Source organism: Schistocerca piceifrons, chromosome 5 (genome assembly GCF_021461385.2).
Source record: "Schistocerca piceifrons isolate TAMUIC-IGC-003096 chromosome 5, iqSchPice1.1, whole genome shotgun sequence".
In the NCBI taxonomy this organism is placed as follows: domain Eukaryota; kingdom Metazoa; phylum Arthropoda; class Insecta; order Orthoptera; family Acrididae; genus Schistocerca; species Schistocerca piceifrons.
The window spans coordinates 627,940,852-627,958,640 of record NC_060142.1 but is presented as its reverse complement, the minus strand read 5'-3'; the positions used below and the strand labels follow the sequence as shown (position 1 = coordinate 627,958,640).

At 43.3% G+C, this 17,789-nt stretch overlaps 1 protein-coding gene across 2 annotated transcripts in view; it reads right to left on the bottom strand.

Annotated features, from left to right (window-relative positions):
- Positions 1–1,037: 1,037 nt before the first annotated feature.
- LOC124798517 (synaptic vesicle glycoprotein 2C-like) overlaps positions 1,038–17,789 on the bottom strand; it is a 525,025-nt gene continuing 508,273 nt past the window's right edge. For both annotated transcript variants that reach the window (XM_047261962.1, XM_047261963.1), the window contains exons 11-12: positions 1,679–1,806; positions 1,038–1,472 (exon numbers count right to left, since the gene is read on the bottom strand). In XM_047261962.1, the coding sequence (XP_047117918.1) occupies positions 1,417–1,472; positions 1,679–1,806 (184 nt within the window). In that variant the 3' untranslated portion in view covers positions 1,038–1,416. The remainder of the gene's footprint in view (positions 1,473–1,678; positions 1,807–17,789) is intronic.

Genomic DNA, 17,789 nt, shown 5'->3' with positions numbered 1-17,789 from the left:
TTTTAATCAGCCAAGAAGTTTCACTCCAAAAATTGATGAACAAGTTTAGTGCAAGCAGTCTCTTTAGTAGATCTGTTGCACCTTAAGTGTTCTGTCAAAAAATCACAGTCTTTGTTTAGCCTTCCCCCACAACATTATCTATGTGGTCATTCCAGTATAAGTTATTCATAACTGTAATCCCTAATTATTTACTTGAAATAACAACCATTAGATTTGTGCGATTTATCATATAATTGAAACTTAATAGATTCCTTTTAACACTCGTGTGGATGAATTCACACTTGTCATTATTTAGAGTTAACTGCCACTTTTCAAAACTGGCTCTGAGCACTATGGGACTTAACTTCTAAGGTCATCAGTCCCCTAGAACTTAGAACTACTTAAACCTAACTAACCTAAGGACATCACACACATCCATGCCCGAGGCAGGATTCGAACCTGCGACCGTAGCGGTCGCGCGGTTCCAGAACTGGCACTTTTCCCAACAAGTATAGCAGATATCTTGTCTAAACCATTTTGCCATTGGTTTTGATCACATGATGAATTTACAAGATAGTAAATGACAACATCATCTGTAAACAATGTAAGAGGGCTGTCTCCTAAATTGTTGAGGAACAGCTGAATGCCTAATGATATTGCACCAAACATGTAACAAACTGGTGTGTGTCATTTTCTCCTCAATAATGAAAAGTATTTTCTTGTATGACAGTTGTAGAGAAACAGCTTAGTAGATTTTTGGACACTGTAATCCTGAGACAAATTACAAGGGCAGTAAAAAGTTGGAAAAAATGATTTTCCAATGACAGTACCTTACATGGTGATCTATTTTTTAGGGCTTATGCGAGTTTAGTTGTCAGAATAGAGGGCTGTAGTTAAAATTGTCAACTCAATAAGGACTCCAGAGAAGAATAATACTAACAGCACACCAGTTCTTCCATATCTGAACGTTGAGGTAGGGAGAGGCAGGAATAGGCAGCAATGAACCATTGGAGCATCAGATAGGAGTAGAGACACTGCAGAATAAGGAAAAACTGTCATAGCAATAAATAAAAAATTTATTTATTGAAAAAATTATTAATGATTTTCACAGTCTTTGGAAAATGAGACAGCATTTTATTCTACTTTTAGAACTTCTTGTTGGTATATCTTAGAAATATTCTGCGGATCTCGAAGCTGCATTGAGTTCCTCCAGAGATTGTACACAATTTTTTGAATCCTGTTTAAATAAGTAACATAATAACAAATATGGACATTGTCTTACAGTGTCACAATAATACTCAAGGATTCATAAAATTGTACATCTGCTGAATTAAGTATGTGTGTACCACTTCTCTTCACATAGTTAACTTTTGTCAATCCTGGGAAGCTCCAGAGACATCTTTTAAGAGCATAGTTGTTGGGCACACTGACTCTGCATTACTGAAGAGCTGCCTTATCAGTATTAGGAAGCAGTAGGACAACAGCAGCACTTACTGAAAATTATCATAAGATTAAAAGAATAGTTATTGACATGACTTTTCAAAGATCATCATCAATTGACAAATTATTGACGATTATGTAAATGCATCAAATTTTACAATGCTCCAATCCTGTCACAATAATACTGAAGTTACGGATTCATAGGTGAGTAAGAATCGTACAATACAATTTCTAGTTACATGGAAATAGTTGTACTTACCCAAAATAATACCTCCAAGGACTGCAAAAGGTGCTACACAACTGGCAGACAGTAAATAGGGAAATGCCATGTTGCCTGAGAATGTGCCTAGTTGTCCAAACATTATATTTAGGCTCATAGCCATGTTTCTGAAATGTCATAATATTAAAACATGTAGCACTAGAAAACAAATAAAACTAATAACTTTGAGGCCACATCTGTATGTGAAACATAAAACATTTGTGAAAATCAGTACCAAAATTTAAACTGTGTGGTACCTGAATGATTAAGTATTTAAGATTTTTACCTTTTTCTGATATAGTGTAAAATCAAGTTGCATTATTATTGCATTTGCAACTGTAAAAAGGTCTGCAACACATTTCTTAAAATGAAACAATGTAGTTGTTGTTGTTGTGGTCTTCAGTCCTGAGACTGGTTTGATGCAGCTCTCCATGCTACTCTATCCTGTGCAAGCTTCTTCATCTCCCAGTACCTACTGCAACCTACATCCTTCTGAATCTGCTTAGTATATTGATCTCTTGGTCTCCCTCTACGATTTTTACCCTCCACGCTGCCCTCCAATGCTAAATTTGTGATCCCTTGATGCCTCAAAACATGTCCTACCAACCGATCCCTTCTTCTAGTCAAGTTGTGCCACAAATTTCTCTTCTCCCCAATCCTATTCAATAACTCCTCATTAGTTACGTGATCTACCCACCTTATCTTCAGCATTCTTCTGTAGCACCACATTTCGAAAGCTTCTATTCTCTTCTTCTCCAAACTGGTTATCGTCCATGTTTCACTTCCATACATGGCTACACTCCATACAAATACTTTCAGAAACGACTTCCTGACACTTAAATCTATATTCGATGTTAACAAATTTCTCTTCTTCAGAAATGATTTCCTTGCCATTGCCAGTCTACATTTTATATCCTCTCTACTTCGACCATCATCAGTTATTTTACTCCCTAAATAGCAAAACTCCTTTACTACTTTAAGTGTCTCATTTCCTAATCTAATCCCCTCAGCATCACCCGATTTAATTTGACTACATTCCATTATCCTCGTTTTGCTTTTGTTGATGTTCATCTTATATCCTCCTTTCAAGACACTGTCCATTCCGTTCAACTGCTCTTCCAAGTCCTTTGCTGTCTCTGACAGAATTACAATGTCATCGGCGAAACCTCAATGTTTTTACTTCTTCTCCATGAATTTTAATACCTACTCCGAATTTTTCTTTTGTTTCCTTTACTGCTTGCTCAATATACAGATTGAATAACATCGGGGAGAGGCTACAACCCTGTCTCACTCCTTTCCCAACCACTGCTTCCCTTTCATGCCCCTCGACTCTTATAACTGCCATCTGGTTTCTGTACAAATTGTAAATAGCCTTTCGCTCCCTGTATTTTACCCCTGCCACCTTCAGAATTTGAAAGAGAGTATTCCAGTTAACGTTGTCAAAAGCTTTCTCTAAGTCTACAAATGCTAGAAACGTAGGTTTGCCTTTTCTTAATCTTTCTTCTAAGATAAGGCGTAAGGTTAGTATTGCCTCACGTGTTCCAACATTTCTACGGAATCCAAACTGATCTTCCTCGAGGTCCGCTTCTACCAGTTTTTCCATTCGTCTGCAAAGAATTCGCGTTAGTACTTTGCAGCTGTGACTTATTAAACTGATAGTTCGGTAACTTTCACATCTGTCAACAACTGCTTTCTTTGGGATTGGAATTATTATATTCTTCTTGAAGTCTGTGGGTATTTTGCCTGTCTCATACATCTTGCTCACCAGATGGTAGAGTTTTGTCATGACTGGCTCTCCCAAGGCCATCAGTAGTTCTAATGGAATGTTGTCTACTCCCGGGGCCTTGTTTCGACTCAGGTCTTTCAGTGCTCTGTCAGACTCTTCACGCAGTATCTTATCTCCCATTTCTTCTTCATCTACATCCTCTTCCATTTCCATAACATTGTCCTCAAGTACATCGCCCTTGTATAAACCCTCTATATACTCCTTCCACCTTTCTGCTTTCCCTTCTTTGCTTAGAACTGGTTTGCCATCTGAGCTCTTGACATTCATACAAGTGGTTCTCTTCTCTCCAAAGGTCTCTTTAATTTTCCTGTAGGCAGTATCTATCTTACCCCTAATGAGATAAGCCTCTACATCCTTACATTTGTCCTCTAGTCATCCCTGCTTAGCCATTTTGCACTTCCTGTCGATCTCATTTTTGAGACATTTGTATTCCTTTTTGCCTGCTTCATTTACTGCATTTTTATATTTTCTCCTTTCGTCAATTAAAGTCAATATTTCTTCTGTTACCCAAGGATTTCTATTAGCCCTCGTCTTTATACCTACTTGATCGTCTGCTGCCTTCAAAGCTACCCATTCTTCTTCTACTGTATTTCTTTCCCCCATTCCTGTCAATTGTTCCCTTATGCTCACCCTGAAACTCTCTACAACCTCTGGTTCTTTCAGTTTATCCAGGTCCCATCTCCTTAAATTCCCGCCTTTTTGCAGTTTCTTCAGTTTCAATCTGCAGTTCATAACCAATAGATTGTGGTCAGAATCCACATCTGCCCCTGGAAATGTCTTACAATTTAAAACCTGGTTCCTAAATCTCTGTCTTACCATTATGTAATCTATCTGATACCTTTTAGTATCTCCAGGATTCTTCCAGGTATACAACCTTCTTTCATGATTCGTGAACCAAGTGCTAGCTATAATTAAGTTATGCTCTGTGCAAAATTCTACAAGGCGGCTTCCTCTTTCATTTCTTCCCCCCCAATCCATATTCACCTACTATGTTTCCTTCTCTCCCTTTTCCTACTGACGAATTCCAGTCACCCATGACTATTAAATTTTCGTCTCCCTTCACTACCTAAATAATTTCTTTTATCTCGTTTTCTTTTATCTCGTCATACATTTCATCAATTTCTTCATCATCTGCAGAGCTAGTTGGCATATAAACTTGTACTACTGTAGTAGGCATGGGCTTTGTATCTATCTTGGCCACAATAATGCGTTCACTATGCTGTTTGTAGTAGCTAACCCGCACTCCTATTTTTTTATTCATTATTAAACCTACTCCTGCATTACCCCTATTTGATTTTGTATTTATAACCCTGTAATCACCTGACCAAAAGTCTTGTTCCTCCTGCCACCGAACTTCACTAATTCCCACTATATCTAACTTTAACCTATCCATTTCCCTTTTTAAATTTTCTAACCTACCTGCCCGATTAAGGGATCTGACATTCCACGCTCCGATCCGTAGAATGCCAATTTTCTTTCTCCTGATAACGACGTCCTCTTGAGTAGTCCCCGCCCGGAGATCCGAATGGGGGACTATTTTACCTCCGGAATATTTTACCCAAGAGGACGCCATCATCATTTAATCATACAGTAAAGCTGCATGTCCTCGGGAAAAATTACGGCTGTAGTTTCCCCTTGCTTTCAGCCGTTCGCAGTACCAGCACAGCATGGCCGTTTTGGTTAATGTTACAAGGCCAGATCAGTCAATCATCCAGACTGTTGCCCCTGCAACTACTGAAAAGGCTGCTGCCCCTCTTCAGGAACCACATGTTTGTCTGGCCTCTCAACAGATACCCCTCCGTTGTGGTTGCACCTACGGTACGGCCATCTGCATCGCTGAGGCACGCAAGCCTCCCCACCAACGGCAAGGTCCATGGTTCATGGGGGGAGGAACAATGTAGTGACCAGTGATAATTGCAAGCCTTAATTCCACTGACAATACATGAGAGCCTCTCGGTTGAAGACAGAAAAAAAGAAACAGTGCTGACACAAAAAAAAGGTTAACACATAGTTAATTTACAGCCCCTTGATTGGGAAATGTATCAGATGGCAAAAGACAGAGTAACAAATCGGAATTGATTGGTTGAATAATACTGGCTAATGTATCATGTATGCACAGTCAGTGGAGCTTGTATTTGTGTAGCATCACACTCAGTCAGTTAGTTAGTGAGACATAAGCATAAAAACTAGGAAATTATTCATTTACTGAACACTTCATCTGTTAAGTGCTCTGTGTCTCATTCTGCCTGCCTATGTATCAGGTGGTGAAAATCTTCTGGCCAGGAGGAAGGAGGTTCAGCAGAATGTGAAATGGACAAAGGTTTGCATACATCATCATGTACTCCCGCACTTTATTAAGTATCATGTTGTATGTTGCAGTTTTTATAATAATTCTTTATGAACAACATTGTTTACCAATTTAGATAATTGATTTCCTTGTTTCATTGCAACTCATTATTTATGTTCATTGCAATGTAAACTATTTCCTCCAATAGGGCTACAATGCCACCTGCATTGTTTATTATTTCTCTGTGGCACTAGTTGTGGGACAGAGCTTTTGATAACCATTTCAAACCAAAATTTACTCCTTTCTAAGCTGTTTAATATCCTTGTTAAAACATATGATATAACCAGTCCTTTGTTCCTACCCACGCAATCGTTCCCACTATAAAATACACTCCACTTACCCAGCCAAAGGCATTACACTATATCCTAAAATATAAAACACAAATCAACATGTGAAACCATGCATGCTTTTAATGCATGGTGTTCCATGTAGGAAAGGCTCCATCAAACTGGCTGAGCACATCAATGGCCACAGACGAACTGACTGTCTCAGGGCAACCAATGCCTTGTTGTATCATGAGATGGGCACACACTGTCTGCTATACCACGTGAGCTACCTGGATAGTTGGATCCTTGCATCTGGTACACATTTGCCTGAACTCCGAAGATAAGGAACTGCTCTCCAACGTATCTTCACACCCTGCCTCCCTCCTGGACTTAACATCTGTTAACCCGCACTCCCTCTTTCGTTGTCATTATATATTTTATTTATTTACTCAATTATTTGCTTTTTAGTTCCATTCTCTCGTAACCCATGCACCACTAACCCACCTTTGTCACTCTTCTTTGTTTCTTCCGTGTCTCATTTTCGGTTTTTAATTACACTTTTCATTTCTCTTACTTTAGTCATCTTTTTTCTCAGTTTGTTTTTCTGTTTCTCTAGATTGACGATGATACACTGCTTACCAATGTACTATCTTTTACTTCCTATTCTCTTTGATGCCTCTCTCTTTATCATTCCTTCCCCTTGTTCTCATAACAGATGTGTACTCCTCAGCCTGGGGTGAAGTGAAAGATAAACTATACATAGGTCTCTCTCATCCTAGAGTGATGTGTAAAGATAAACTCCATTAGTGTTGCAACTATAGTTATCAGGTTTACTCGGTTCATTCATGACAGTCCTGTCTTGATAGCATTTAACCACAAGCAGTGGGGGTGGTGGTCATAGCAAGAGATGACAGGAAACGCATAGCTCTGAAACGCTTGGAGAAATTTCAATCAAACTTTGAACTATCTTGGAAATAATGCTACGTGGGGGGGGGGGGGGGGGGGGGTGATGATAGAAGGCAACTGCAAAAATAAGTAAAAATAACCAATAAGAGTAACGAATGAATAGTTTTTGGTTTTCTATGCTGACTGGTGACAATGCCACTGACATTTCACATCCAGAACTTTGACAAGAGGTGGAAAGGGATGAAAAGAAAAAGCATCTCTAGTCTTCTTAGTAACAGATCTGAGCACTGTTCAGTCCTAGGGATGTTGGGAATGGTCTCAGAATATTAAAGGGATGATGTGTGAAAAAAACACAATTTGTATACTGCATTTATTGCTATTAAAAACCATGTAAATAAACTAAAAGTCTTCAGAGGAATAACAACAATATGGAAAGGACAGACTGCCAACGAGCAAAACGAGGATAATGGAATGTAGTCAAATTAAGTCGGGTGAGGGAATTAGATTAGGAAATGAGACACTTAAAGTAGTAAAGGAGTTTTGTTATCTGGGGAGCAAAATAACTGATGATGGACGAAAGTAGAGAGGATATAAAATGTAGACTGGCAATGACAAGGAAAGCATTTCTGAAGAAGAAAAATTTGTTAACTTCGAGTATAGATTTAAATGTCAGGAAGTCGTTTCTGAAAGTATTTGTATGGAGTGTAGCCATATATGGAAGTGAAACATGGATGATAAATAGTTTGGACAGGAAAAGAATAGAAGCTTTCGAAATGTGGTGCTACAGAAGAATGCTGAAGATTAGATGGGTAGATTACATAACTAATGAGGAGGTATTGAATAGAATTGGGGAGAAGAGGAGTTTGTGGCACAAATTGACCAGAAGAAGGGATCGGTTGGTAGGTCATGTTCTGAGGCATCAAGAGATCACCAATTTAGTATTGGAGGGCAGCGTGGAGGGTAAAAATCCTAGAGGCAGACCAAGAGATGAACACACGAAGCAGATTCAGAAGGATGTAGGTTGCAGTAGGTACTGGGAGATGAAGAAGCTTGCACAGGATAGAGTAGCATGAAGAGCTGCATCAAACCAGTCTCAGGACTGAAGACCACAACAACAACAACAACAACAGATTGCCAATCACCACATAGAGGCGGCATAAAGTTGCAGACAGTTACAATGAAAAAGACTGCTAAAATATTAGCTTTCTTCAGGGTATATATGCAGACAAGAAAAAGAATTTCCGGATTTTCACTTGATCTCCTGGTTAAAAACACACTTTTTCCTCACATGAAAATACACTTCTTCTAAGGTGAAAATACACTTTTTCCATGATAAGCAACAGTATAGTTTCCCTCAGAGCAGTAAAAACATCAATTCTTTGAATGGTAAAAGTTTTATACACCAGTGCAGAACTTCCCGGCACTTTAGAAAATGAAACTTGGCAGGAGGAAGGGGGGGGATGCATTTTAGATAGATCTTTGATGTGCAGCAACATGTATGCTGCATATTTTCATATTAAGATACGCTGCATATTTTTGTTTTCTGGGCTTGAAATTATTCCAAGTGGTTGGTAGTTTTAAATGAGAGTCAAATGCTCTGTGATTTAAGAAATTTATTGCACATTTTCACATGTAACATAATTCATCTTGCATAAAAGGAAATTTCCTTTGAAAATAACGTTTTTCAAAGAACCATTCGCAATATTTTCCTGTGACCTCTTCAACATGGGTTCCTTTCAGCAGGTGCCAGAGTTCGTCAGAAAACAGGTGTTACTGCACGTGGGCAGCTACGATGATAGCAGTAAGAGTTCTTACATGACACCATAAAAGTAATAGGACATCAGAGGATACTCCAAGATCATAGCAATTTTCCAAACCATACTAAAACGTTTAATGCGACTTAAAGGACACATTTGTACATCCAGATTTACAATGAAACAGGCTCCAACCTGATATTAGGCTTTTCAGTGCGCTTTTTGGGGTGCAAATTTTCTTGGAGTACCAACACTGTATTGTCTCATGTTTTGTTATTTATTATGGCACAATGCCATACATGCCAGAAGATGAAAACGTGCCCTTGAAATTCAGTGAACAGTTGAAACTAGCCAATAGTGTGGAATGGAACATTTCATTTCTTATAAGCTGACTGCATCTGCGGAAAAGATTAATAAAAGCCACATTTATTTAGCAAACCGACAAAAATAACTTTGTTGTTGCGCAAGGTGATTAATGCTTGACTGCCAAAAACTTGGAAATAAAATAAAATCAGAAAACTGAAACTAATATTTTAGCCTTCCATAATTATGTGAATGTATTTTAATTTAACTCTTCAGGCTTTCCTGGCGATCTAATGACATCTTGGGTTGTCGGGTGTTCTGCCGGATAACAGCGTCGTACTTGCACGATATATCGGTCACGTAGCTCGAGACCTTCATCAGGTGCGACCTGAGACTGCTCCTCGAGTGGACCTGGTCCAGTATTTATGCCTATGGCCTTCCCCCTCCACCAACGGCTGCAGGCGCTTCCTCTGTGGTCCGCGCCCATTCCCTGTCACCTGCTGGAGCGTTGCTGCTCCGTTTTCCGTCCGCTGCGGTTCTAGGTGTTCCCTCTGCGGTCCGCGCCCACCAAACCCGCTCCTGGGGGTTTCATCTACGGTCTGGGGTACCAGGCATTCCCCCTGCGGTCTGCGCCCGCTCACCACGACCTGTTGGAGCGTTGCCGCTCTGTTTTCCGTCTGCTGCGGCTCTGGATGTTGCCTCTGCGGTCCGCGCCCACCAGTCCCACTTCTGGGTGTTACATCTTCGGTCTGGTGCTCCTGGCAGTCCGTCAGGGGCTCGTTTTACCATCTCCATGTCTCTGGTTCTTCCGTTTGTGTAGTGTTGCAGCTGTCCCCGTTGCTCCTTTAACAATTCCAGAGCCAGATCCCAGGCTCTGCTTAGCTGGTACCCTGTGTCACGATTCATAAGATCGTCAGCCATTTTAATCTCAATCGATTCTCTTATAACACTGTCCCAAAATCTGGGTGTTTGTGCTAGAATCTTGGTATCCCCATACTTCATGGCATGATCTAGTTCTAGACAGTGTTCAGCAATGGCTGACTTAGTCACCTGTCTTAATCTAGTGTGCCTCTGATGTTCTTTGCACCTGATCTCCACAGTTCTTGTCGTCTGGCCAATGTAGGACATGCCACATTGACAAGGTATATTGTAAATCCCTGGTTTTCGTAACCCCAGGTCGTCTTTGACACTCCCCAGCAGTCCCCCGATCTTGTTGGATGGACAGAAAACACACTTGATATTGTGTTTACGCAGGATCCTACTGATTCTGGCAGAAATAGAGCCAGCATAGGGCAGATATGCCACCTTCCTTGCTTCATCTTGGTCTTCTTCAGGAACCTGTGGTATAGTGGCTGGTCGGAGTGCCCTCTCAATTTGTCTGTCCATGTATCCATTCTTGGAGAAAACTGTTTTGAGACGTTCTATCTCTATGGGTAGATTCTCTTGGTCTGATAGGGCACGTGCTCTGTGGACTAAAGTCTTCAGAACCCCATTCTTCTGTGCAGGGTGGTGACAACTGCTGGCCTGCAGATATAAATCAGTGTGTGTAGGTTTTCGGTACACACTGTGGCCAATTGATCCATCTGCTTTCCTCTGGACTAGTACATCCAGAAATGACATCTGGCCATTCTTCTCCAGTTCCATGGTGAACTTGATATTAGGGTGGCATGAGTTAAGATGTTCAAGAAACTCATTGAGCCTGTCCATCCCATGTGGCCAGATCACGAAGGTGTCATCCACATACCTAAAGAAGCATGTGGGTTTAAATGTGGCTGTCTCCAATGCCCTCTCCTCAAAACTCTCCATAAACATGTTGGCAACCACAGGGGACAGTGGGCTGCCCATAGCTACACCTTCAGTTTGCTCGTAATATTGGTTTCTGTACAGGAAATACGTGGATGTCAGTGTATGACTGAACAGGTCCAACAGAGCACCATCAAATTTCTCTGCAATCAGTTCTAGTGAGTCCTTCAGTGGGACTCTGGTGAACAGCGATACCACATCGAAACTATCCATGATGTCTGAATCTGTGATGTGCAGTTGCTTGAGGCGTTGCAGGAAATCTTCTGAGTTGCGGATGTGGTGAATACATTTCCCCACATATGGAGCCAGGAGACCTTTCAAGTATTTGGCTGTTGTGTACGTAGGTGCCCCAATATTACTGACAATAGGACGTAGGGGCACACCCTCCTTGTGTATTTTAGGCAGACCATACAGTCTAGGTGGCACTGGCGCTTTTCCCCGTAGTTGTCTGATGATCTTATCGGGCATCCCTGTTTCCTTCAAGAGAGCACTAGTCTTCTTGGCCACCTTGTCCGTGGGGTCACACTCCAGAATTCTGTATGCAGGGTCCTCCAGAAGTTGGCGTACTTTCTCATCATAATCCACTCGCTGCAAGATGACAGTGGAGTTCCCTTTGTCTGCTGGCAGTACCACAATGCTGCTGTCTTCCCGTAGTTTCTTGAGTGCAAGCCTCTCCTCGGTTGTGATGTTCGATTTCGACGGCCTTGCCTTGGTGAGGGCCCTGCAGGTCTCTCGGCGGACTTCCTCTGCCACATTAGGTGGAAGTGTGGCTGCAACTTGCTCTACTGCACTGACGAAACCTGAAATGGGTACGTTCCTAGGGGTCGTAGCAAAGTTGAGACCCCTGCTGAGTACCTTTAAGGTTGTATCATCAAACTGTATGCCACTCAGATTCGAATCTGAGTGGCATACAGTTTGATGATACAACCTTAAAGGTACTCAGCAGGGGTCTCAACTTTGCTACGACCCCTAGGAACGTACCCATTTCAGGTTTCGTCAGTGCCTTCAGTTTGCTCGTAATATTGGTTTCTGTACAGGAAATACGTGGATGTCAGTGTATGACTGAACAGGTCCAACAGAGCACCATCAAATTTCTCTGCAATCAGTTCTAGTGAGTCCTTCAGTGGGACTCTGGTGAACAGCGATACCACATCGAATCTAACCATGATGTCCGAATCTGTGATGTGCAGTTGCTTGAGGCGTTGCAGGAAATCTTCTGAGTTGCGGATGTGGTGAATACATTTCCCCACATATGGAGCCAGGAGACCTTTCAAGTATTTGGCTGTTGTGTACGTAGGTGCCCCAATATTACTGACAATAGGACGTAGGGGCACACCCTCCTTGTGTATTTTAGGCAGACCATACAGTCTAGGTGGCACTGGCGCTTTTCCCCGTAGTTGTCTGATGATCTTATCGGGCATCCCTGTTTCCTTCAAGAGAGCACTAGTCTTCTTGGCCACCTTGTCCGTGGGGTCACACTCCAGAATTCTGTATGCAGGGTCCTCCAGAAGTTGGCGTACTTTCTCATCATAATCCACTCGCTGCAAGATGACAGTGGAGTTCCCTTTGTCTGCTGGCAGTACCACAATGCTGCTGTCTTCCCGTAGTTTCTTGAGTGCAAGCCTCTCCTCGGTTGTGATGTTCGATTTCGACGGCCTTGCCTTGGTGAGGGCCCTGCAGGTCTCTCGGCGGACTTCCTCTGCCACATTAGGTGGAAGTGTGGCTGCAACTTGCTCTACTGCACTGACGAAACCTGAAATGGGTACGTTCCTAGGGGTCGTAGCAAAGTTGAGACCCCTGCTGAGTACCTTTAAGGTTGTATCATCAAACTGTATGCCACTCAGATTCGAATCTGAGTGGCATACAGTTTGATGATACAACCTTAAAGGTACTCAGCAGGGGTCTCAACTTTGCTACGACCCCTAGGAACGTACCCATTTCAGGTTTCGTCAGTGCCTTCAGTTTGCTCGTAATATTGGTTTCTGTACAGGAAATACGTGGATGTCAGTGTATGACTGAACAGGTCCAACAGAGCACCATCAAATTTCTCTGCAATCAGTTCTAGTGAGTCCTTCAGTGGGACTCTGGTGAACAGCGATACCACATCGAATCTAACCATGATGTCCGAATCTGTGATGTGCAGTTGCTTGAGGCGTTGCAGGAAATCTTCTGAGTTGCGGATGTGGTGAATACATTTCCCCACATATGGAGCCAGGAGACCTTTCAAGTATTTGGCTGTTGTGTACGTAGGTGCCCCAATATTACTGACAATAGGACGTAGGGGCACACCCTCCTTGTGTATTTTAGGCAGACCATACAGTCTAGGTGGCACTGGCGCTTTTTCCCGTAGTTGTCTGATGATCTTATCGGGCATCCCTGTTTCCTTCAAGAGAGCACTAGTCTTCTTGGCCACCTTGTCCGTGGGGTCACACTCCAGAATTCTGTATGCAGGGTCCTCCAGAAGTTGGCGTACTTTCTCATCATAATCCACTCGCTGCAAGATGACAGTGGAGTTCCCTTTGTCTGCTGGCAGTACCACAATGCTGCTGTCTTCCCGTAGTTTCTTGAGTGCAAGCCTCTCCTCGGTTGTGATGTTCGATTTCGACGGCCTTGCCTTGGTGAGGGCCCTGCAGGTCTCTCGGCGGACTTCCTCTGCCACATTAGGTGGAAGTGTGGCTGCAACTTGCTCTACTGCACTGACGAAACCTGAAATGGGTACGTTCCTAGGGGTCGTAGCAAAGTTGAGACCCCTGCTGAGTACCTTTAAGGTTGTATCATCAAACTGTATGCCACTCAGATTCGAATCTGAGTGGCATACAGTTTGATGATACAACCTTAAAGGTACTCAGCAGGGGTCTCAACTTTGCTACGACCCCTAGGAACGTACCCATTTCAGGTTTCGTCAGTGCAGTAGAGCAAGTTGCAGCCACACTTCCACCTAATGTGGCAGAGGAAGTCCGCCGAGAGACCTGCAGGGCCCTCACCAAGGCCAGGCCGCCGAAATCGAACATCACAACCGAGGAGAGGCTTGCACTCAAGAAACTACGGGAAGACAACAGCATTGTGGTACTGCCAGCAGACAAAGGGAACTCCACTGTCATCTTGCAGCGAGTGGATTATGATGAGAAAGTACGCCAACTTCTGGAGGACCCTGCATACAGAATTCTGGAGTGTGACCCCACGGACAAGGTGGCCAAGAAGACTAGTGCTCTCTTGAAGGAAACAGGGATGCCCGATAAGATCATCAGACAACTACGGGGAAAAGCGCCAGTGCCACCTAGACTGTATGGTCTGCCTAAAATACACAAGGAGGGTGTGCCCCTACGTCCTATTGTCAGTAATATTGGGGCACCTACGTACACAACAGCCAAATACTTGAAAGGTCTCCTGGCTCCATATGTGGGGAAATGTATTCACCACATCCGCAACTCAGAAGATTTCCTGCAACGCCTCAAGCAACTGCACATCACAGATTCAGACATCATGGATAGTTTCGATGTGGTATCGCTGTTCACCAGAGTCCCACTGAAGGACTCACTAGAACTGATTGCAGAGAAATTTGATGGTGCTCTGTTGGACCTGTTCAGTCATACACTGACATCCACGTATTTCCTGTACAGAAACCAATATTACGAGCAAACTGAAGGTGTAGCTATGGGCAGCCCACTGTCCCCTGTGGTTGCCAACATGTTTATGGAGAGTTTTGAGGAGAGGGCATTGGAGACAGCCACATTTAAACCCACATGCTTCTTTAGGTATGTGGATGACACCTTCGTGATCTGGCCACATGGGATGGACAGGCTCAATGAGTTTCTTGAACATCTTAACTCATGCCACCCTAATATCAAGTTCACCATGGAACTGGAGAAGAATGGCCAGATGTCATTTCTGGATGTACTAGTCCAGAGGAAAGCAGATGGATCAATTGGCCACAGTGTGTACCGAAAACCTACACACACTGATTTATATCTGCAGGCCAGCAGTTGTCACCACCCTGCACAGAAGAATGGGGTTCTGAAGACTTTAGTCCACAGAGCACGTGCCCTATCAGACCAAGAGAATCTACCCATAGAGATAGAACGTCTCAAAACAGTTTTCTCCAAGAATGGATACATGGACAGACAAATTGAGAGGGCACTCCGACCAGCCACTATACCACAGGTTCCTGAAGAAGACCAAGATGAAGCAAGGAAGGTGGCATATCTGCCCTATGCTGGCTCTATTTCTGCCAGAATCAGTAGGATCCTGCGTAAACACAATATCAAGTGTGTTTTCTGTCCATCCAACAAGATCGGGGGACTGCTGGGGAGTGTCAAAGACGACCTGGGGTTACGAAAACCAGGGATTTACAATATACCTTGTCAATGTGGCATGTCCTACATTGGCCAGACGACAAGAACTGTGGAGATCAGGTGCAAAGAACATCAGAGGCACACTAGATTAAGACAGGTGACTAAGTCAGCCATTGCTGAACACTGTCTAGAACTAGATCATGCCATGAAGTATGGGGATACCAAGATTCTAGCACAAACACCCAGATTTTGGGACAGTGTTATAAGAGAATCGATTGAGATTAAAATGGCTGACGATCTTATGAATCGTGACACAAGGTACCAGCTAAGCAGAGCCTGGGATCCGGCTCTGGAATTGTTAAAGGAGCAACGGGGACAGCTGCAACACTACACAAACGGAAGAACCAGAGACATGGAGATGGTAAACGAGCCCCTGACTGACTGCCAGGAGCACCAAACCAAAGATGGAACACCCAGAAGTGGGACTGGTGGGCGCGGACCGCAGAGGCAACATCCAGAGCCGCAGCAGACGGAAAACAGAGTGGCAACGCTCCAACAGGTCGTGGTGAGCGGGCGCAGACCGCAGGGGGAATGCCTGGTACCCCAGACCGTAGATGAAACCCCCAGGAGCGGGTTTGGTGGGCGCGGACCGCAGAGGGAACACCTAGAACCGCAGCGGACGGAATACGGAGCAGCAACGCTCCAGCAGGTCACAGGGAATGGGCACGGACCACAGAGGAAGCACCTGCAGCCGTTGGTGGAGGGGGAAGGCCATAGGCATAAATACTGGACCAGGTCCACTCGAGGAGCAGTCTCAGGTCGCACCTGATGAAGGTCTCAAGCTACGTGACCGATATATCGTGCAAGTACGACGCTGATATCCGGCAGAACACCCGACAACCCAAGATGTCGTTATTTTAATTTACTTTATCACTCCAGGCTACGGAAGTCCATTTTGTTTCCATTTGATGTGTGAACTGTAAATGAAGGGAGAGCAGTAAAATCGCTAAACCTAAACACAGGTCACCATCCCCTCCCCATTACAACTCAGACTGTTCTGCGCATGCGCGAATCTGTCAGCTTAGATGCACCAGAAAAATTTTTCTGGCTAGCATGACTGTTTCTTGCTACTGTTGCAGCCACACTTCAAGTAGCCAGAAACGGAAGGTACTGCTCATATGCAACCGAATTGTGCATGTGCAGGAGCCCATTGGCAACTGCTGAAAACGAACTTAATGTACACGCTTATGACGTCACATTCAACGGAACTAGTTTGCTGTTATGAAAAATTCTACTGTCTTCATCCTAAAGCCTTTGACACATTTTGCTTTAGGCAAGTGCTTGTGTGTGCAGTGTGTGTTGTTGTAAATGATGCATTTCCTTTGCAACTTGAATTTTATTTTGGTTTTATTCTGCCGTTTTCATTTTATTGCTGCAGTATTATTCAGCAGTAGCGGGATACAGTAGAATTCTTTGTTAGCCTAGCAGTTGTTATAAGTCAAAATTACAAAAATTTAACTCAAGACTATAGCAATGAAAAATTCCTGGAATTCTAAAAAATTCCCAATTTTGTCTCTGTTTTCCCCCAGATAAAAAAATTCCCAGGTTTTTAAAAGGCATAGGGAAATGTGACTGGCTGATCATTTACAGAAGAAATTTGGTGAGCCAGTCAATGTGTTAATATATCAAGAATGTCGCCCTAAAATTTTTGGAAACAGCTTGAACAAATTGCATAACCGTAAAACTCTCGCCACATTCATATGAACATCACTTAAAATAGTGGGCACATCTGTTGGAAAATCTGCTGCTGCCCACAGGATGCAAAATAAAACACAATCCAGTAAAATGAGGCACACAGAGATCTGCACATCTCAAGCACCACACAGAGCTTCTTATTTGTCACTTCCAGCCACGACCGCAGCTTGTGGTCTAGTGGCTAGCATCACTGCCTCTGGATCACGGGGTCCCGGGTTCGATTCCTGGTTGGGTTGGGGATTTTCTCTACCCGGGGACTGGGTGTTTGTGTTGTCCTCATCATTTCATCATTGTCATCATTCATGACAATTGCTAGATTGGACTGAGTTAAACATTGGACTGTGTAAAAAGTTAGACTTTGTATGGGTGCTGATGACTGCACAGTTGAGCACCTCACAAACCAAACATGATCCTCATCCTCACTTCCAGCCCCTATTCTTCCCACTGACACAACTCTGTGCCTCAACAGGGAGACAACGGCATGCAGGAGGGATGGCACACTGAACCAACTGAGGAACCTGACACATCTCCTTGGCTGCTACATCAGCCCTTTCACTCCCTGTAATACCCATGTGCCCTGGCATCCAGCAGAAGGACACCTCCTTCCTTAGCCTTTGTAGCTAAAGGATTGCATTCTGGATATCCTGGACCACTTTATCATGTGAATACAAGCATTGCAGAGACTGAAGAGCATTCAGGGAGTCGAAGCAGATGAAGAATTTAGCAGGCACAACACATTTCATCTGCTCCAGCGCCCTCAACACTGCCGATAGTTCAGTATCATATATAGTGAACTACAGCGAAAATCGAATTTTGAGGACACGATCTGTGAAAACAACAGAGCAACCAATGGAGTCCCCCATTTAGACCCGTCTGTGAATACAACTACATAGACGGGA